General features: G+C 54.0%; 6 protein-coding genes across 6 annotated transcripts; 3 read left to right on the top strand and 3 right to left on the bottom strand.

The window, feature by feature from the left end:
• Nucleotides 1–1091: 1091 nt before the first annotated feature.
• CCOS01_14329 (putative effector 14) lies at nucleotides 1092–2132 on the bottom strand (the record flags this gene model as incomplete). The annotated part of the gene is made up of 3 exons (XM_060462473.1): nucleotides 1092–1162; nucleotides 1217–1521; nucleotides 1573–2132. The coding sequence occupies 3 exons, from the start codon at nucleotides 2130–2132 to the stop codon at nucleotides 1092–1094; spliced, it is 936 nt and encodes a 311-aa protein (XP_060306958.1).
• A 2464-nt stretch (nucleotides 2133–4596) lies between these two features.
• On the top strand, nucleotides 4597–5035 carry CCOS01_14328 (uncharacterized protein; the record flags this gene model as incomplete). The annotated part of the gene is made up of 2 exons (XM_060462472.1): nucleotides 4597–4824; nucleotides 4871–5035. Coding segments are annotated over 2 exons (393 nt in total), but the record flags the coding sequence as incomplete, so codon positions are not given.
• A 6850-nt stretch (nucleotides 5036–11885) lies between these two features.
• On the bottom strand, nucleotides 11886–12799 carry CCOS01_14327 (CHCH domain-containing protein; the record flags this gene model as incomplete). The annotated part of the gene is made up of 4 exons (XM_060462471.1): nucleotides 11886–12026; nucleotides 12139–12271; nucleotides 12428–12655; nucleotides 12780–12799. 4 exons carry the CDS (start codon nucleotides 12797–12799, stop codon nucleotides 11886–11888), a joined length of 522 nt encoding a protein of 173 aa, XP_060306956.1.
• Nucleotides 12800–12988: 189 nt separating this feature from the next.
• On the top strand, nucleotides 12989–14593 carry CCOS01_14326 (nucleoporin nup44; the record flags this gene model as incomplete). Its single annotated transcript, XM_060462470.1, has 4 exons — nucleotides 12989–13107; nucleotides 13414–13724; nucleotides 13789–14435; nucleotides 14492–14593. The coding sequence occupies 4 exons, from the start codon at nucleotides 12989–12991 to the stop codon at nucleotides 14591–14593; spliced, it is 1179 nt and encodes a 392-aa protein (XP_060306955.1).
• Nucleotides 14594–15052: 459 nt separating this feature from the next.
• Nucleotides 15053–15350, bottom strand: CCOS01_14325 (uncharacterized protein; the record flags this gene model as incomplete). The annotated part of the gene is made up of 3 exons (XM_060462469.1): nucleotides 15053–15090; nucleotides 15167–15268; nucleotides 15338–15350. 3 exons carry the CDS (start codon nucleotides 15348–15350, stop codon nucleotides 15053–15055), a joined length of 153 nt encoding a protein of 50 aa, XP_060306954.1.
• Nucleotides 15351–16891: 1541 nt separating this feature from the next.
• Nucleotides 16892–20128, top strand: CCOS01_14324 (glycine dehydrogenase; the record flags this gene model as incomplete). The annotated part of the gene is made up of 2 exons (XM_060462468.1): nucleotides 16892–20012; nucleotides 20067–20128. The coding sequence occupies 2 exons, from the start codon at nucleotides 16892–16894 to the stop codon at nucleotides 20126–20128; spliced, it is 3183 nt and encodes a 1060-aa protein (XP_060306953.1).
• Between the last annotated feature and the right edge of the window lie 451 nt (nucleotides 20129–20579).

Genomic DNA, 20579 nt, shown 5'->3' with positions numbered 1-20579 from the left:
GTTCTCAGGAGTATATGCTGTCGACGAGTTGAAAAGAAGAATGCATCCCCTCTTGCGAGCCTGGCTGTCAGTGGTGTTCGCCTTCCAAGCCCGCATTCACTTGAAGATCCAGTATCAGAATGTTTGGGACACAATAGCCGACCTACTACAATCACTTTGTGCGGCACTCTCGACCATAACCACGCACTTCGAGTCCTTAGTCCTTGCACACCGGAGCAGCCGATATGTGCACCAACGAAACGTCACTTCACAACGGCGCACGCAACCACGACACAAGACACAGTCGAATTGACGAGCCAGCGAGACCTGGCAGTATGACGCAGTAATCCTATTCAGTACCGAGGATACATGTGTATCAAGAGGAAGAGACACCAGACACAAACAGCGAACATCACTCAAGTCTTCACTTCACGACCGATTTGTCCTCGAGAACATATCTTGCCAAACCATAAAAATCATGGATTCCATTGCCTAGCCTCCCTAAACCCGAAATTCAAGTCGAAGAAGAACCATAGGTACAGAGAACCAAAAGAGTCATAAACAGGGTGCCGGGATTTCACCCAGGCAGATTCATAACCCAGACGCCTGTCAAGTGACAGACCGGGTAAATGACTGCAAGGGACAAAACAACCAGGCCAAGAATCGAAAAAGAAGAGCAAAATGCAATGTTCCATGGTGGGTTGGTTCCCTTTCCCCAAAATGATTTTCTTTGTTCCACGCCAGATCCGTAAATGCATCATCATCAATGTCCAGTTGTCCTTGAATCATGGTCTCGGCCGGCGCAAAAAAGACGTTTGTTTTTCCCATCACGCGAGTGCCTTGAGGAAGTTTTCGTATGAAGAGAATAGTTGCCCATGCCATTCGTGGGCGACCAAAGCGCATGATTCAAAGGGTCCCAGGAGAGGGACAAGGAGATCGAAAAAAGGTCAAGCGATCTCCTGTTAAAGTACAGCGGTAGAAGAGAAGAAATGCCTCGCTAATGCGACGGAGCTCATCCGCACTCGTACCCGGTGGCCGTGTCGCAAACAAAACCCAGTTATGCTTCAAGCGGGCAACACGAAGGGTGCAAATGCAGTTGCGTGTCACGACACTCAGGCAACGTTGACGGTGGCGGCGTTGCCGGGAGGCAGGACGTTCTTGTCGAAGCTGCCGATAACGTTGCCTGTACCATCGTTAATATTGTACAAGTGGAAGATATGGGAAAAGATCAACTTACCCTGGGACTTGTAGTTGCAGACGGTGTACCAGCTGCCAATGGAGCTGAGGGTACCGGCAGCGCAGTAGTAGACACCGCAGCCAACCTTGGTGGTGTCAACCCAGACCAACTGGGAGAAGTGACCCCACTGAAGGAAGTTGGTCATGTCAGGGCTGGCCTGGCCGTAGCCGGTGTAGAGGTTGAGCTCGCCGTTGTACCACTGCTCGGTGATGGCACGCTGAGCAGCCTTGGCCTCACCCAAGTTCTCGGAGCCAGTGGCACCCCACATGGCGAGGTTCTGGCCGTAACCGCCACCACCAGTAGTCCTAGATGAAGGTTAGAGACGGAATGGATCCATGGTTCTCATCGGTACTTACATGTCGTGCTCGAAGACGCAGGTCTTGGCAGTGATGAGAGCGTAGCTGGCAAGGTCGGCATCCCAGGTCAGAGCGGGAGCGGAGTGGTTGGTGCGGTGGATGTTGTGAGCATCAATGGCGGCAGTCTGAAGGTCGCTGACGGTGGCAGCGGTGCTGGGGGTAGACTGGGTAGTCTCGACGACGGAAGCGACGGGAGCAGCAGAAGAGGAGGCAGCGGGCTCCGAAGCGACGGGCTGCTCGACAACCGGCTCAGGGGTGGGAGTGGGAGTAGGAGTGGGAGTCGGGGTCGGGGTGGGAGTCGGGGTGGTGGAAGCCTTGGGAGTGCGAGAGCGGCGCTTGGTGGTGATGGTAGAGAAGACAGGCGCGGGCGCAGGGGTCTCCTCAACCTTGGGGGGGAGGCTGCTGGAAGGAGTGGCAGCGGGAGTCTCGATAGGGACGCCCTCGGTGACGGTGACGGTCACGTAGGTGATGTCCAAGACGGTCTCCATGGCACGAGGGTCGATGGCGGCACCCATGGCCAGGACGGCGCCAGTGGCGGCAAGAACGATGGAAGACTTCATTTTGAAGGTTGAATTGTGAAATCAACGAGAATAAGTCTGAACGATGGTTAGCTTCGCCCGGCGAAGTGGTGTTATCTGAGTGAATGAAGATGAAGCGAAGGGAAGTGAGTGAAGTGAAATAAATGAAGGAAAGTGCGAATAAGCGCTGGCTTGCTGAGGAAAAAAGAGTGTGATGAATAAGGGTAAGACAAGCATCTCGAGCAACATCAGGAAACACCAGCCTGATATATGTCCTTCACGAGGTGACGAGAGACTCAGCCTTAGTCGCACGCTGGCACGCCAGCTGACACGACTCGATGCCATCGACCCGGGCCCAGGCGAACTCGTTGTTCAACCAAACGTGAGTCAAGTGGACACACGTGTCGGACGAGACAATGAACAAAGAGAGGTCTTTGTCCATTGTCGGCAGCAGCGGGCTGAATCGCGATGGCATTTGACTGTCTTGAAAACGGCGTTCCAAACAATGCCATTGACGCGATAGGAATGAAGATATGGTGGGGAATGTGGGGAGGAAGGAAGTCTGGATCAGTGCCACTTACCTTTTTTGAGTTTTTGATGTCTTGAAGAGATTCGCGGAATCTGGCTACCGGGGATCTAGTCCGAAGGTGGTAGTTGTGTTGGGAAGAATTTGTGAGTTGGGTTGTCGGAGGCAAATAAATTCCCGTGAGGTAATTCTCAGAGCCAGCTGTGTGGTGATCGAGCACTGCTGATACGGTTCCGTCAAGGACCTGGTGGTGTTGTAGAAAGAGTGTGGTTGAACAACGGTTGTGTTGTTGAAGTTGGGAAGGAGTGACCGGTCGGGAGTCGTAAAATCTCTTTTTTGGGTGGTGAGCCGGAAAAAAAGAATTCTCGTGAGAAAAGTTGCGAAGGAGTGACAAGAAGCCTGATGCTTGTGGTTTTTGGGTAGAGAACGTGAAGAGGTATCGGGATCCGTAAGGAATGTCGAGAGCCTATCCTTCTATCCTGGAAGGTTGAGGGTGCAGGAAAAGAGGGGATTCGAGGTCGGGACCCGGGGGCGATGTGATTGGTTTTAAAAGGAATGGACGGTGTCGAACAGACACGATGGCGACCGAGGCCTGGGCGGGAGAAGAGAAGGGGGGTGAAGGGGGTCGAACGAAGTGGTCTCCTGGGAGTGGTGAAGCAAGAAGGAGAGACAAGATGTTCTGGATGGCGACGTCTGGCTACTAAAAGGGAGCGGACAGGACGACGGAAATCCGCGCGACTGGGATCGAGGGACTGGGCGGAGAGGGACTAGAGTCTGAGCGTTGGGTCCAGTGCAAGTCTAGTCCAGACAAGGGTAGAATCCAGGGCAGCCGGGGGGGAGGCGATATGCAGTGTTGGCGAGGATGTTGGTGTGCGTGGGTTGTACCACGGACCGTGGATAGCGCCTGGGCTAGGTTGCTGAATGGTGATATTGCTGGTGGACTGTGGTGGTTGAGTTGACGGGGTCGAAATGACTACCGCTGCGTGAGTGTGGATATGAAGGCGACAGTTGGGGTGTGTGAGAAAGTGAGCGTGTGAGGAGTGAGTGAATCAGTGAGTGAGTGTGGAGGTTGAGATGAGTGGTGGTGTGAGGTCTAGGTTGGCGCTGGATGCTGCTCTGGCGCGTGGAGAGGTGTGAGATTTGCGAGTTACATTACTCCGTAGAACACTGGCGTAGAAAATGAGCGACCTGACGAACGCAGGACGGGACGACGGGAGTGCAAAGTGAACCCTGCAGGAAGGAACGAACAAACACTGTTGCTGCGTGGCAGGCTACAGGCTACGGCGCAGATTCAAGAGCCAAGAAGCGTGACGAGGGTCAAGTGTTCGTGGTCCGTGGGAGCGGGATCCGGCCAGAAAAGGTGGAGGCAACGGTGATGAAGGGCGATGACCTGGAGGCGAGACAAGCAAAGCAAGAGCTGCGCAGGCCCAAAAAGAAATTGGTCTTGTTTGGTTTGTCCGGGGTCACGATGAACTGTGGAAGGGAAGGGACGAACTGTGTTGCTCCTGCACTCTGCAGCGTGTGCCCGGTGTAAGTGGGAGGGGTGTATTGGAGATTGTATCAAGGTTCTGCGGGGGTGGACGTATCATTCCCCTCCCCCTCCTCCACCACCATTCAAGGGAAGGAAGGAACGGATTTTGGTGAATGTAGAGGCAATAGAAGGAAGGAAGGGACGGAAGAGAGGGAAGGACCAACAATGGCTTTTCGAACGGTCCCTTCTCACTTCCACCCTCGGGAATATACGTCAATGCCTTAGCTAATATTAGTTAGGTAAGTAGCTACATGACCTATGTGCAGTCCCCCGAAAAGATGCACATGTCGATTGATCTTCATGGGAGAAGGCATCAAGGCGGGTAGGAACAAAGTCAAAATACTTTATTTCATCCTGGCGACTGGGGGAACAGACCTCGACAGCAGCACAGGCTGCACGGCAACAGTAGGAACAGCAGTACGCAGTAGAAATAGCAGCACAATGCTAAAATACGCCTCACCGATGGTCAGCTTGCCAGCCCAGCATGCACTGTAGCACCTCAGCTTACCTTATCCAGGGTTCTGCCTCCCATCTCGCACCATGCAACGAGCAGATCCTCGCATCTTGGCTCCTCCCATCGCGGCACCGCAATGCACCTTGGTCTAGATGATGTCTATCACTGGGTCAGCTTCCCGATCGAGAGAGGCCGATTTTTCCGGTCCAGATTACTGCATGCGGTGAGTCTGCACGCCTAGATGAGGGCAATTATACAACATGATCTAGACATCGATCCCTTGTTGTTCTCTTGATTTCACCACGCCCTCTGATACGGGTATGCGTAAACGTGGACAGCAAAGGTCAACCCCTCACCATGACAACGGGTCTCTACCACAAATGTCAAGCCAAGGTGTATCAAGGAGCGGATTCAAGCGTCAAGCTGAAGCCTGAGAGTCAGCTACCCTGCTGAGTCCTGGATCCCGATGCCCTTTCGTCGTCAGTGCCGGCGACAGCGCGCTCCCGTCCCTGTGCCCTCAGCTTGTTCAAAAATCACCGCAACGGCCTTGGCTGACTAGTACCATGATACCAGCACAGATGACACTATCAACTTGTCTGCAATTGTAAGTGGAATCACGATAGGGAGGGGGTCGAATGGAGGGGGAAAAGGGGCTTGCAGATTCCCCAGCGCCTGTTTCTTTGGTTTAGTTGTTGCCAATACCAGCTAGCGCACCTTCGCTCCGCCCCTCGTCCCGGCGCCTCGTTCCTGCCACGCACACCCCTTCCATTCACCCCCTCCCTTGCTCTTTCCTCCCATGGGACGATGAGATGGATGTTGCCCTCCCACCCACGTCCCGACTCCTGGTCTCCCGGCATCTCTGGCCAATCCCCAAGCAGCAGCATGCAGTAGCCTCGTCCCATTGGTTCAACACCAACGGCTGACCGAGCCGGTGCCTTGCAGATGCAGTCGTTCTTGCCCTGATTGCTGCAAGGGTCTGCTGGGCGTCTCCATCAAACAGCCACTTGGCCCGGGGAGATCCACCAGTCTGAAACGGCCTTAATTTCGGTGGGGACCCGTTCATCCAGTCTTTCCGCGAATTGCTCAAAGCGTTGCGTGGACTGTGAACTGTGCACCTTTCTATGGATTCGTTCTATTCTGCCAGACTCACCAAAGTGCCACAGAAGTGTTTCTCTGTTTCTACGATTTCTCTCGTTGCCGCCCATTTCACACTGTTTCCTCTCTGTCTCTCGTAGTCTGTCTCCCGAGCAATGGCCTAAGCCATGGCGCTTTCACCGGGTCGATCGCTGCAACGCTGAGGACTACGTATACGCACGCTCACACGCTGTACTCCTGTCAACCATCCCCGGTCGGCAGTCTGCGTTAAACTTTACTGCCGCATCACCTTGGCCGTCTCTTCCGCTGTCTCGCCAAATGACCTCATTATACTTCGTGGAGACTTTTGTTGGCCCCCTCTCCACATCACCATCTGTGCCGCTTCTGTCATCCTGTCAGCGTCTCATCGCACACGACGCATCTCTTGACGTCTGATTACCGATGACGACCAACCAGGAACAAAACCTGGCATCCTGGTACAGCACTCATGATGAGCGAGATGAAGTTGCAAAATCTTCCGGCCGCCCACTACAGCAACATCATGCTGCCTTTCCGGGGTAGAGGAGCAGAAGCAGGAACCGATACGGATCCCTCTCTCATTATCAGCTATGGGCAGTGGGCACGGTTCATGGACGCCGAAGCGGATCCTCACTTGCACCGATAACTTCCATTCTCGATTGCTCCCAAGGAGCCTTGATGACGGAGAAGGGGGCAAGAAGCTTTCCATGCCATGCTTCCCTAGGGTGCAAGCCGCGTGGTGTTGCTCGCCGAACTACAGGATACGCAATGATTGCCATGCACCCAAGGACGCCTCTTCAGCTAGAGAGTCCGCGTGTCCATATCGAAGGCGTTCTTCTGGTGCGGCGACCGCCGAAGAGGAAACTGTTCATTCGCCCGAGCGCTGCATGACTTCCGACGGCAGCGGGACACTAATGCCATCACTTGCACCACGCACGGCCGACCACAAGAAATGTGTCGTGGTTTAGGATGACTCGGGCTCCGGAGTTTGGCACCTGACCACTCGGAGAGATGCAAAAGACGCAATGGATCACGGCAGAAACGATGGCATAAGTCAACGGTCGCTTCAGAATCGTCTCCCGCTGCACTTGACGTTAGTCCCCGCGTGGGCAGCATCTTCCAACGACCAAAGTTTGAGACGGTCTTCTCCCGAAAGCCAATCTGCCCCCCCTCTTCGCCAGACTGGAGCCGTGATCAGCAGTATTGATCGAGATGGCGTATGTGACAGACAGCCAGCACAGCTGATTTATTCTCCATCGAACAGTCCCGCCTTCTTGGCGACCAGTCCCTAACAAACTCGGGTGGCCAATGCCGTAAGAAAAACCACAGACACCAGGCCTTTTCATGATTCAACCATTGTCACCTAGTAGCCTGTTAGGGACGACACTCCCATCATCCGCGTGACTTTAGTACCTCATACTATCTGACGTGGTAGCCTCGAGCTGAAAGGGTCTGGAAACTGAGCTGTACTAAACTATCCGTACAAACATACAACGCAACATAGCGACGAGACGTTGGGCTAGTCCGCCGATGATAGCTCGGAAGTTCCCTCCCCTGCACATGGGAGGTGCACAGATGCATTCCCCGACATTAGTTGAATGCAACCTTGCCAATCGCCAATGACACTTAGATCCTGAAGCATAGAGCTTCATCTCTTGTTCTCCAACTTCTCTCAGATGGAAATGTAATCCCATCTCCAAGGATTCGTACGCGGGATGGTATACTACAGCTTAGATATTGGTTTTCATTCTGCAGGCTTCCAGCGGCTTAACCTACAACCCATGTGGTGAAACTAATTGCGGAGACGAGGGGACCTCTCCGACATCGCTATCCTAGACCGCCAGAGCCTGACCGCCAGGGAACCCCCTCTGTCTTTGTCGGTTCATCTCATTTCTCTATGCAAATGAACGCAAAGCTATCAGATAATCAGACGTTTCTCTCCCCTGCTGTTCGCGGTCCAACCACACTCAGTCATGGGGCGGGCACGACCATCGAGATAGCGGGACAGGGTTCAGAGAGGACCACCTTGAGGTTGCGCACCCACCAGGAAATGAGGTGTCGTTTACTTCCAGGGCACCAAACATCCTTAATTTTGGCCCAGGAGATTTTGGTGAGAGTTTTTTTCTTCTCTGCCCCGCGGCCCTCTTTTTACCACTGCCGGCGAACCGCGGGCCTTGCGGCACATCATGTCAGCGTTCAGACCGTCCGTCTCCGGGGAAGACGGCATCTCCATTATGGATCCCAAGATCTGAAAACCCGGCCGCTGCTAGAGCTCAAGGCTATCACCAGATTGCGGATACCAACATCGGCTCATCTCCATCCCATCCCGGGCAAGCTAATGCCGCACAAGACATTTAGTGACTAGCGCCGCTTGCTTGCTTGTTGGGCTGCGAATCCTTCAGAGCAAATCTGGGAGAAGAGCGCCAGCTCTGTCTTGAACCGCCAGCCGTAAACAAAGCCGGTTGACGGCCTCGTTTGCCAGAACGAGAGAAGCAGAACATCTAGCCTTCTGTCTGGATTTTACCGTCCAAAGTGCATCCGGTTGACTGAGAGCCACTTGGATCGCCCAAACACTTCGAGACAAGCCGAAACATGTTGTTTGACGATGGGCTGCGGCCAATTTTTGCGACCTGGTCGTTCAGCGCCCGGGAGTTAAGGTTGCGCTACCCTAATACCGCTTTAAGCGCCTGGCATGATAGAGCCCCTCCATCTCCCCTCTGCTCACATCGTCGGCAGCAGAACCCTGACGTCAAGCCAACGGCGGTTTCACGACAGCGTCAAACACGATGGGATTGCTTCCTTTGATGCATCATGGTGGCGGGAATATCACTAATGACTGTTTCTTTTGAGATGCTGACGAAGTCTCAATGAAGGAGTCAGGTCCAAGGGGTCGAATGCCGCAGGATCTGAACACGGGGTTCACAATCTAGTCCACTGTCTTAGACAAGAAGGCAACACCCAGGTTGAGGATGCCGAACGCTTTAACGATGGAGGACCATCCAGCAAGTGCAGTTTTAGCAATGGTTCCTCGATGTGGCAAATACATAACACTCAGTCATGCTTAGACACTGTACGACAACATTGCCGCGGTTCTTGGATCAGATGGCCTCGCACTCTGAGTCTCAGATCGGACAACTCTGGGGGAGAACACATGGCCGGCTGCTACTATGATTTGTACGACTCTCCCCGGACGAGAGCATGAGTCTCTGTTGGTCTCTGCCGGTAAGTGGCATCAAGGCTCTAGACTGAGTAGAGATGTTGGATTCGCCTGCATGGCTTCTCGTGGTGGCATCGGACTCATCATCCCCGGCCCAATGTCTCAGATAGAGACATTCAAGAATCATGGGACACACATCCTACCCAGCTGGTCCTCTTCATTGTCCCTCCACCGGGCAATTGTACCCGAACGGCCTTTCTAGAACCTGTAACACCTTTCGCGTGCTCTCCTTGAATAACCAAATAAGCCGCTACGGTTGTTTGATTTCTTTCCACGGCATCTTTAGGTCGGGCCATCTTCGTCGGTGTGATGCCTGGGCCGCCGTCGCGCAGGAAAAGAATAGCCCGTCAGCTTTCTATACGTCCATCTCCATCGTTTCTTACTACATCTGTTCGCCTACATCGTTTGGCACACGACACAACGTCCTACCCGCCTAGAAGCGCCTTTATGCTTCTTTTGTGGCTTTTGTGGATTTTGCCTCTCTGGAGAGGTAGTCTGCGTGAAGCAGAAGGTCTTTTTAGGAAGTTGGGCTAGGGTTCGATCCCCGTTGGTGTCACCATCTCTCGACTGGTGTTTTGCCGGACAAAATTTGCTTTCTTTTTAATTCTTATGAATGGACAACACGATTCCATACGTCTTCAATAATGTAGAGAAGATATGTCGAAAAAAGAAAATGTCAAAAATAGAGGTTCGAACCGGCATAAATAATGCTACAGCGAGACGCCAGGCATCTGTAGACTTTAAATGGCAGGTTCGCGTCAGTGAAGGAGAAGCCGCACTCGTAACCTTTCGGCCAAAGTGTACTTTCTCGCCCACCCCGACAGTACGCTCCAACTTGGCGGGCTATAGAGGACTGCGCGGAATACGTGGACTGCGTGTGGCCACCTTGGGTTGAGGACAACAAGGTTACGAAGGTTTGGGGGACCACAAAGGTGTCCTATGTCTCGTCAAAGGTGGTGAATCAGAGGTGGTGGCGTTCTTGTCCTGTGTGAAGCCTTGCGTCGGAGGCAGATTGTGCTCTCTGAGATACACCGGCTTGTCTTGCCTAAAGGAGTGATTTCTTGCCTGACTGCAGCGCAGGTTACGAGCATTATCAAGTCGTAGCCAGCTTCGCTGGGAACTTCGACATCAACATGCTCTCTGCCCAACTAATCTCACATCGCATCCGTAACGAAGCTGGAGTGGCTGCTCACATCTCAATTAGTAGAAGATCACACTCACCCCCAGAAGTATTATCAAAATGTGACTGAAGTGAATACTAGATGCCATCTCTAGAGAATATGTCATGATCTTTCTCACCTTGTCACTCCTGCAGAAGGCGTAACCGAACTGGCCCCCGCCCCATCTCACGCTGACCCTTTATGTCTCGGCTACCCGCTGACAGCTGGATACTGCAGGGTCTGACAGCTCAGACAAGAGCTTACGCTTACCTTGTTTTACTTTATGATCCTAGTGCTTGTGGAAGCAACCTGGGCATCAATTGTAACGTCACATGTCTTTACGAGATATGGGCAGGGCAGAGAGAATCAATTTGAAGAGGCTCTTGTGAGTCTAGATTGTTGAAAGTCTCCTTGTCAAGTACACGTGGGCTAAAGTATGGTGGTAGTCGAGCTAGATGAAGGTGCCCAGTTTCTATAGGTGTACTGGAATCAGCCTCGGCTTCCCTCTTTCCTGTGAGAGACATCTCAGATTAGCGGGGTTTATGTAGATTGTTTTGTTTTACGAATAGTAAGATGGGACACAGAGACTGCGGATAGTAGTGACGGGGCGAGAGGCGCGAGACTGTCTTGGGGTGGCGATCTGTGCTACGATTAGTAGTGATGGGACGGCGAGAGGTAGCGAATATGAGAGAGTGGGAGGTTGTAAGAAGGTTCGCAAGGTTTCGGATGCTGGCGGCTTACTACTTCCTTTGCTGTGACATCTCGGGCAAATGCCTCTACTCGTTGTGGACAGGGGAGAATCGTATTTCTAATAGGGGACGGAGTGTTATTGACGATGCTGTGCCTTCCTGTCAGTGGTATTGCTTGTCGATTATCTGCTACAGCATATCGTGATCACTCGAGATTGAACATGATTGCTTCAATCGAGAGATTGGCGACAAAAGCCAAAATGGTCTTGCCAAAGATACCTTTCTAGCGAGACGGGCTCGTAGTTAAGTTATGCATCACCTAGGATACCCGAAAGCCATCAGCAACCCAGAGAGCTGAGCAAGGTAGAATTACGTGAACGCACTGTATATTCATCCGGTCTACACCCAATACACCCACGAGAGTGAAGCCAAAGCTATATACCCCCCCTCAACTCCGTTCTCGTTACCAGCCAGCAGGCGCCCGTCTAGGTCGACGGGTCAGGTCAAACTGGCTGGGTGGTGGAGTGGTTCAAGGTCGACAATCAAATTACGCCCACAGCCTACTCGACGACAGGCTTCGAGTTCGAGTTCGATTCCCAGCAAGTGCGCCAGAGATGTAGCCCCCAGTTCAGCACCGGGGGGGTGAACTCTTTTGCTGCTTTGATTGATTGGCTTTTACTATAAGAGGTGCTGAGGGTAACCTGGAGAAGTGAAGACCTCTGTGACAATATGAGGTTAACCGCTTCCATCTAGTAAAAGATCGTCCATATGCCTGCCAGAGCCCTATGGCGAATTTAAAACAGTCGTGATGGTCTATACGTCTCAGCACTCTCTCCATCAATAACCAACAGGCGCACCCGACTGAAGCGGCATCAGACATTAGAACAAGTAAAGCAGATCTGCATTGGGTCGAAAGATGTTAAGAAAAAAAAAAGTGAAGCCATTGGTTTGATCCCAACTCTGATTGATGACATATGTACACAGCGTTTTCTATCGCCTAGTTCCAAGTCCTACATCTTCAACACAAAGCCCTCAATTCCCCTCCGCGCGCTCACGCGGAAGAAGTCGCTAAAACCCCATATCGCCGTCTGCTTTTGCTACACCTCTACGATGCTTGTTGCTTTGACGGGGGGATGAAGGGCTTGCCCTCGAGGGTGTTGATGGCTTGGTCGGCGTAGATCATGTGGTGGCGGAGCTCGACGGGGGTGACGCCGGGGCGCTGGTCGGGGATATTCTTCTCGAGTTTCTAGTGACATAGTGTGTTAGCTGCGAGTCTGTTGTTTCCATCTGAGGCAGTAGGGAGTGTTCAGATCGTTCCCTTCGTCGTGCTGGAACGGATGCGCGGGATGGTGACGTACCAGGTTCTCGTAGACACACTTGTTGAGCTTCCACTCGGCTGGTCGGCACTGGTAGAGCTGGTGGTTACGGTTCTCGATGCAGGTCCAGTGGGCCTTGAACTGCTCGAGGCAGTGGGTGTTGATATCCTTCAGCCTATGTAGTGTCGTTCCCATGTTAGCAATTCGATATCCCTATCAAATAACACCTGCTCTCGGGACCCATGGTCTGCGACATTTGGGCACAATTGAGCGGCAGCCCGTCGGCAACATGACAATGAGGCTCGCTGCAACAGCAATGGATTCAACATACACGCTGGAGGCGCATCTGGTGACCCGACGACCCTCCTTCAAACAATCAAATTCGCCGCGGCCCGCGTTGTCCGTCTTGCACTGCATGAAGTCGTCATTGTATTCGCGGCAACGGGCGCCGATGAAGTAGGACGCCGACAGAAGAGGCGCGGAGCTGGCACCAATCTCCTTGACCTTGGGGATATCGTCGGGCAGAGGGGTCGTGTCGACCTGGAACTGCTGGTTGAACCTGGCGCTGGGTGTTAGCCTCTCTCTAAAGCTCTCTGTATCGCGATCGGCCCGGGGTCTTCTTCGGCGGTGGTTTCGCTCAATTGGCCTGCCTATTCGGCCTGGAAGGGGGACGGATAACGTACTGAGGCCGTCGGTTAGCCATGGCTGCAATTGTTGTGATGGGACCTAGGAGGAGGGCGGAAGGGAGTGGTCGAATTGGCGGTTCGGATGGTCTCCAGAGCAAGCTTTCCGGGCAATAGACGCTACCACGAATTCATGTGAGGTCGATTTAGGAGGCGCCTGATTGGATCGGTTGGGGGCGAGGCTGAAGTGGAACTAGTGTGGCTGGGGTATGGCCCATTTGCAAGGTGGCTCGGTCTGCGAAAGTGTGGCGCCCGGTGAAGACTACAGCAGCAGCAAGCTCCGATTTATTATTTTCGCGTTGCTGGGTCCGGTCCTCGTCTCCCAAGGGTAGCTCTGAACAGCCTTGCGACTGATACCCAGCGAGCCATTTCCGCCAACGCCTGAGAGAGAAAAAAGCGGTCGACCGCCTTCTTCGCGCCCTGGCTGCTCCTGGAAGTTTCTCTTTGTTTTGATACCCGCCAGTCCCTCACCTCAATTCCTTCATCGATTTTACGCTGAGCTTCTTGGCTTACTGCTTGCATTTCGCTGCAACTTCGCGCACCAATCGCCGTTATCCGACGACACACGCGACGGGCCTACGCTTTGCTTCGAACCCCATCGAAAAAATCCTTAACGCTCATTCCACACCATGAGTTTGTTCGGCGCACCAAAGCCCGCTGGGCAGACTGGAGGTCTCTTTGGAGGAGGTAGTTTCGGCGGCAGCACATTAGGACAGTCAACACAGCAGCAGCCACAACAGCAACAACAGCAGCAGCAATCCGGCATGAGCTTGTTCGGAGGACAGAACCAGACCCAGGGAGGCGCATTCGGCAACTCCATGGCTCAGTCTCAGCAGCCGCAGCAACAACAGCAGCAACAGCAGCAGCAACAACAAATGCCCAGCCTGTCGCAATCGCAAGCACAGCTCTCGAACTCACTCTGGCAACCCGGAAGGGATACGCCTCGTACGTTCCTGTGTTCGTCCGGTAGCTTATTACGTTTGGATCAATGCTAACTTGTATACTGCAGAGAACCAAAAGCCCATTCCCGAACAAATGTCCCTCATCTTCGAGAAGTGGAACCCCACGAACCCCAACTGCGCGTTCAAGCACTACTTCTACAACAAAGTCGACGAAGCCTCCGTCCCCTTCTACAAGCCTGGCCCACACGAAGACCCGAGAGACTGGGAGGAGGCGCTGCAGAAGAAACCCGCGCCGGGCTACATCCCGGTTCTCTGCACAGGCTTCTCTGGCGTCGCGGCCCGCCTCCAGACGCAGAAAAAGGTAGTGGGGGAACTCAACGTGCGCCTGCACCAGATCAACGCCAGCCTTGACGCCATCCTCTCGCGGCACGACCTCGAGACCAGTGTGCGTGCCCTTGCGGCCCGTCGCCGTCACGTCGTCCTTCGCGAGCGGTGTCTCGCGCTGGCTGCCCGCGTGCAAGTGCTGCGCAACCGCGGATACGCTCTGAGTGGTGACGAGGATGATTTGCGACTCAAGCTGGCGGAGCTGGAGCGCAACGTGCAGGATCCTGCTCTGGCGGCGAGAGAGGAGGAGCTCTGGAGCCGGTTGATCGTGCTCAGAGACTACGCGGATCAGCTGATGAAGGAGACGAATAAGCCTGCTTTTGCGAGCGGCGAGGGTTTGAGCGAGGAGACTGAGCACAAGACGAAGAAGGTATGGTTTTGTAGTCCGGCAGATCATTTGATTCTGGTCGCTAACAGTGATTATAGGTCTTGGAAGATTATGAGAAACAAATCCAGCATCTCAAGAAGGAAGTCGAGTCCATTACAAAAGACTTTGCGGACTGGGAGAAAGAGCGGAACCCGAGCTAGAGTATCTAGGTCGTTTGGGATGAAGGCTATTACCAGGTGTGTCATAATAGAGGACGGCGCGAGCGGACGCTTTTATGTACGGGATGAACGCAAAAGGGAGATGGCCTACTAGCCGCATCAAGAAAAAGGACTGAGAGAGGGTATTCCCTCCAACAACGCAAGAAGCGAAGGAAAGCTTTAAACAAAAGTCGTGATTTCTTTTAACCCTGATTCCGATGTGATCTATACCCATAGTCCATCCAACCAGTCGTCGTCTACACTGTACAGATGATATTTATTTTACAACAGGGGTAATTATTCCCATTACACATCCCTGAGGCGGGTTGGTGGCTAGCAGCGCTTCATTAGTGCCGCAGCCAGATTGCTCGTAGAGAGCACCCCCTCGCGGTTCTTGTTTTATTGTCGTGATCCTGAACTATGGCAAGCTCATCGATTTGTCGTTGGTGAAAGGCAAGTCCTTTACAGGACCTTGGAGGCGGCATCAATGACAAAAGGGGCTGGACAAGGAGTCTCTCGTTAGCATATACTCTTAGATCTATTTGCATGTACAGGAAGAGAAAGGTTTGCGCTTACAGAGGTACAGAAGAACGGCAGAGACGACGACCTGCTGGATGGAGAAGTTGGCCTCGGCCTCCATCTGCTTGATCTCCTCCTCGGAAAGCTGGGGGGGCGCGACTGCAGGGAAAGATGGTCAGCGTTGCTTTCGGTGCAATTCGGCTCGCATAAGGTAGATACGGAACGTACATCCTCCGAACATCTTGTTGGCAGCTTAGTAGTATTGACTTGAAGGAAGTGGATAGGCGTGGGCGAGGGTGCAAGATGGACGGTTCGTTCGTGATCGGGATTTCGCGTCGGTGCCAGGTACAGCGATGATGTCGTCGCAAAAATTTAGAGAAGCTCCATCGTTCGAGCTCCGTCCCGGCCGGTACGTACTTAGAGCCTCAAAGTTGAGGTCTCCACAGGCGCATGCTTAGATACTCACTCTCCTTACCTAATCGGATTTGCACATGCACAAAAGCAAGGTCGCTTAGGTAAGGCGGTTGGTGAGCATAAGTTTATGAAAAGAGACAGGACCGGAAAACGTTTCTTGGTGGCAGGTCTGTGGTGGTGGTATACTCGGCTCTCTGACCGAGCACTCGGTTTCTCATCCGCGCACCTCCAACCCTTCAAACCAAACGACCGCTTGGGAATACACTGCGCGAACGAGAGCCCCAGAACCTAGTCTCCCGCCCGCCACCCTTCACGACCTGTCATTGGCCTTCACATCCGTTTCTGGACGTAATGGCGGCGGCTCATGGATGGCTCGCCGAGCAGTTTGCCCAACGCGCCGGGGCCCCAAAGTCAGGGAATGGCTGGGGAACTGGAGCCCACCTACAGGCTACGGATCATAATCCAACTGGCACTCATCATCAAGCTTCCCTATCGTTTTGACCGCGCTTATCAGCGAGCGCCGCTGCGCGCCCGATAAGGCCAAGTCTCACCTTCCACCCTCACCTCTCAGGGTGTTGGTGCGCGGTTCCCAGGGATCCCGTAACCAACCGAAAGAGTTGGTGTTTGGCGTCGGGTGTTTAGGGTGTCCGTTGCGGCGGCGAACGAGCGGGCGGTCCAGCATGCAGACACAGTAATCTGTATCTCACTCTGTAATTCGTAGGGAGATCTACTTGTGCATACCTAACCTTACTATGCTACTATGAAGGTAGGTAGGTATACGACTCAGGAACGGCATCCCTGGCCACGTCTGGTGGCCTGGTATCCGTACCTTTGGTGTTTTGACTATGTAGTACGTACCGCTGTCTCGATAAGTAGCCGTTGCCGCAAAAAGAAAGAAACGAAAGGGCGGATGGCTGCCGGTCCTCGAGCTCGCCCTCACCGACTCCTTCATATTTGAAGAGCATTCCGGAAGCTGTTCTGTTGTATACGTTTACTTTGGCTTCTATTTATTCTTCCCTAACAATCATCCCATCTGCTCAACAGAAACCTCTTTCGCGTCAAGACCTGGATTCAGGTGTTTTGAAACGGTTTTTGGGCTGCGTGCGAGAGCTTGGTCGCTTTTATCCCGAGTCGCATCTCGGATCGCAAGTTGGTGGCGACAAGGGTGTTACTTCTTGAGCTACAACGATATCGGCCCCAGATCCGAGCAATACTTCTATTCGCACGACTCTCTCAACCACAACACCTGCCCTTCTTCTCTTTCTCTCTTCTTTTCTATTCTTCTTCAAGACACACCTCCGACATTGTAGAGTCTCACTGGCATCTTCATCTTCTTTGTGTGAATTGCCACTCTACTCACTTCACACAATGGCATCACTGAGATTGCCCCTCCCCCGCCAGCTTCGGCTGGCTGCCCCGAGGTCAAGAATCGCCGCCCGCCAGACACCTGCTTCCTCGTGGGTTTGCAACTCATGTGTGTCAAGCTCGGCATCGTCCTCGCGGATTCCCCGTGTGAGGACATTCAGCGCCTTTGCAGCTCTTCAGAATGCCACCAGTGCAAAGATTGGCTCAGTCGATCCCTCCCTTGAGCCGCTGCAGAGGCCCGAGTCCTTTATTCCCCGACACATCGGACCTGATGTTACCGATGCTGAGGCCATGCTGAAGGCGCTCGACCCTCCGGCAAAGTCAATTGACGAGTTTATTGCCCAGGTTGTCCCTCCGGATGTCATCTCCGAGAGGAAGACATTTGGTGCTTGGGACAATGAGGGCCCCCTTGATGAGAGCAAAGTTCTTGCGAGAGCCACTGCTTGGGCCAAGGCCAACGAGGCGGCTCCGAAGCCTCTTATCGGTGCTGGATACAACCCCAGCGTCACGCCCCGTGTAATTCAGACCAACGTCCTCGAGAGCCCTGCTTGGTACACCAGTTACACCCCCTACCAACCCGAAATCAGCCAGGGCCGCCTTGAGTCGCTTCTTAACTACCAGACCATGGTGTCCGATTTGACCGGGCTCCCCATTGCCAACGCCAGTCTGTTGGATGAGGGTACGGCCGCCGCTGAGGCCATGACTCTCTCCATGAACGCTCTTTCATCATCCCGGGCCAAGAGACCCGGCAAGACCTTTGTTGTCTCACACCTCGTTCACCCTCAGTCTATTTCAGTCATCCAGAGCAGAGCTCAGGGATTTGGCATCAAGGTCGAGGTTATCGACGTCAACGCAGCGGATTCTGCAGAGAAGATCAAGGCACTGGGGCAGGACTTGGTTGGTGTCATGGTCCAGTACCCTGACACCCAGGGCAAGGTTGAGGACTTCAAGGGACTCTCCGAGCTTGTTCATGAGCAGGGTGCCCTCCTCAGTGCCGCCACCGACCTGCTTGCCCTGACGGTTCTCACGCCACCCGGCGAGTGGGGTGCTGACATTGCCTTTGGCAGTGCCCAGCGCTTCGGTGTTCCTCTCGGCTTCGGTGGACCCCACGCCGCCTTCTTTGCCGTAAAGGAGGCCCACAAGCGCCGCATGCCCGGTCGCTTGGTCGGTGTCTCCAAGGACCGAAACGGCAACCGTGCCTTGAGACTGGCTCTGCAGACCCGTGAGCAGCACATTCGTCGTGAGAAGGCAACCAGCAACGTCTGCACTGCTCAGGCTCTTTTGGCCAACATGGCTGCCCTGTTTGCCGTTTACCACGGACCCGAGGGCCTGAAGGAGATTGCCTCGAGATTGGTTCGTCTTGCCCGTGGAGTCCAGGCCGTTGCCGAGGCCTCGGGTCTGGAGACCGAGCAGAGCGGCGCCAGCCCTGATGGCAAGGTTCTGTTCGACACCGTCGTCATCAAGGCCAGTGACCGTTCTCAGAAGATCCTGGCCGAGGCCAAGAAGGCTGGTCTGGGCTTCCGCGATTTTGGAAACGGTGATATTGGCATCAGCGTCAACGAGCACGTCACCGAGGAGGTGTTCAAGTCCATTGCCGCCGTCCTCGGCAGCGCTACCGGTACCCAGACCGCAGAGGTTGCGAACAAGGCCTACGGTGCTCTCACCCAGGACATCACCGAGCTCCTTCCCGCTACTCTTCGCCGCCAATCCGCGTACCTCACTCACCCCGTCTTCAACACTCACCGCAGTGAGACCGAGATCCTCCGTTACATTCACTACCTCCAGTCCAAGGATCTGTCTCTTGTTCACTCCATGATCCCTCTCGGATCCTGCACCATGAAGTTGAACGGCGCGACGGAGATGGCTCTGATCACCCTCCCCGGATTCTCCACCATCCACCCTCACACGCCCGCAAGCGAGCTCCCGGGCTACACCGCCTTGATTGAGAGTCTCTCTGACCAGCTGAAGGGTATCACATCCATGGATGCTGTCTCTCTGCAGCCCAACTCTGGCGCTCAGGGTGAGTTTGCCGGTCTCCAGGCCATCCGCAAGCATCTCCTCTCCCAGCCCGGAGGTCAGAAGCGTGACATTTGCTTGATTCCCGTTTCCGCCCACGGCACCAACCCTGCATCCGCTGCCATGGCCGGCATGCGTGTCGTTCCCATCAAGTGCGACCAGAAGACCGGTAACCTTGACATCGAGGACTTGGAGGCTAAGTGCAAGAAGCACGCCGAGGAGCTGGGTGCCTTCATGGTCACCTACCCTAGCACCTACGGTGTCTACGAGCCCGCTGTGAAGAAGGCTTGTGAGCTCGTCCACAAGTACGGCGGTCAGGTCTACATGGACGGTGCCAACATGAACGCCCAGATCGGTATCGCCTCGCCCGGCGAGATCGGCGCCGACGTCTGCCATCTCAACCTCCACAAGACCTTCTGCATTCCCCACGGCGGTGGTGGCCCCGGTGTCGGACCCATTTGCGTCAAGGAGCACCTCGCTCCCTTCCTGCCCGGTCTCGCCCACGACGCCGACCAGGCCATGGTTTCCAGCGCCCCCTTTGGCAGCGCCGGTATCCTCCCCATCAGCTGGGCTTACAACGCACTGATGGGCAACGACGGTCTCCGTCTCGCCACCAAGACCGCCATCCTCAACGCCAACTACATCCTCGCCCGCCTCAAGCCTCATTACAAGATCCTCTACACCAACGAGAACGGCCGCTGCGCGCACGAGTTCATCCTCGATGCCCGTCCCTTCATCGCCACCGCCGGCGTCGAGGCCATTGACATTGCCAAGCGTCTCCAGGACTACGGCTTCCACGCCCCGACCATGAGCTTCCCCGTTGCCAACACACTCATGATTGAGCCTACGGAGAGTGAGAGCAAGGAGGAGCTCGACCGCTTCGTCGACGCCCTCATCAGCATTCGCGAGGAGATTCGCGAGGTCGAGGAGGGCAAGCAGCCTCGTGAGGGTAACGTTCTCCGCATGGCGCCTCACTCCCAGATGGACGTCATCTTGGGTGACGGCGAGGGCAAGTGGGACCGTCCTTACTCCCGCGAGAAGGCTGCGTACCCCCTGCCTCACCTCAAGGAGAAGAAGTTCTGGCCTAGCGTGGCTCGTGTTGACGACAGTAAGCTTTGTCCCTTTCCAGATTGATATTGGAATCTTTACTAACAGAGTATAGCATACGGTGACACTCACCTGTTCTGCACGTGCCCTCCTGTCGAGGATACCACAGCAGAGTAAATCGATGATTTTGCATCCGATAGACATGATACCAGCAGACCATAGATTTGTGCCTGCATGACAGCTTTTATGTCTTCAACACGGGAACGGCTAGGCGATCTCAGACAGGGCATCTAACCTGCTGACATTCCTCTTGTTCCTTGACATCCTTCAACATTTTTCCAATCATCTCTTAGCAAGCGGGGATTTGAGTTCCTACGATTTCAACAGGGAATACACATACACCTTCATGTTTACTATATATGAATGTGCGGGCGGGTTTATGGGGCCGGAGACATGGGCCACCGGGGAGTTTTAACAACAAAACAACGAAAATGGTTGTTTTGTTGGGGCTATTGCATTATCGGGCGTGCGAATTTGGTTTTGGTTATCTAGGTACCTAGGCTGGCATTTCTAGCCGGGAAAAATATTGATATTGATAAGTTCAACTTGAAGTGTTTGGTGATGTTTG

Source organism: Colletotrichum costaricense (genome assembly GCF_030867565.1).
Source record: "Colletotrichum costaricense strain IMI 309622 chromosome Unknown Scaffold_20.1, whole genome shotgun sequence".
In the NCBI taxonomy this organism is placed as follows: Eukaryota; Fungi; Ascomycota; class Sordariomycetes; order Glomerellales; family Glomerellaceae; genus Colletotrichum; species Colletotrichum costaricense.
Note: the sequence above shows the minus strand (reverse complement) of the source record. Positions and strands in the feature narration are given on the sequence as shown.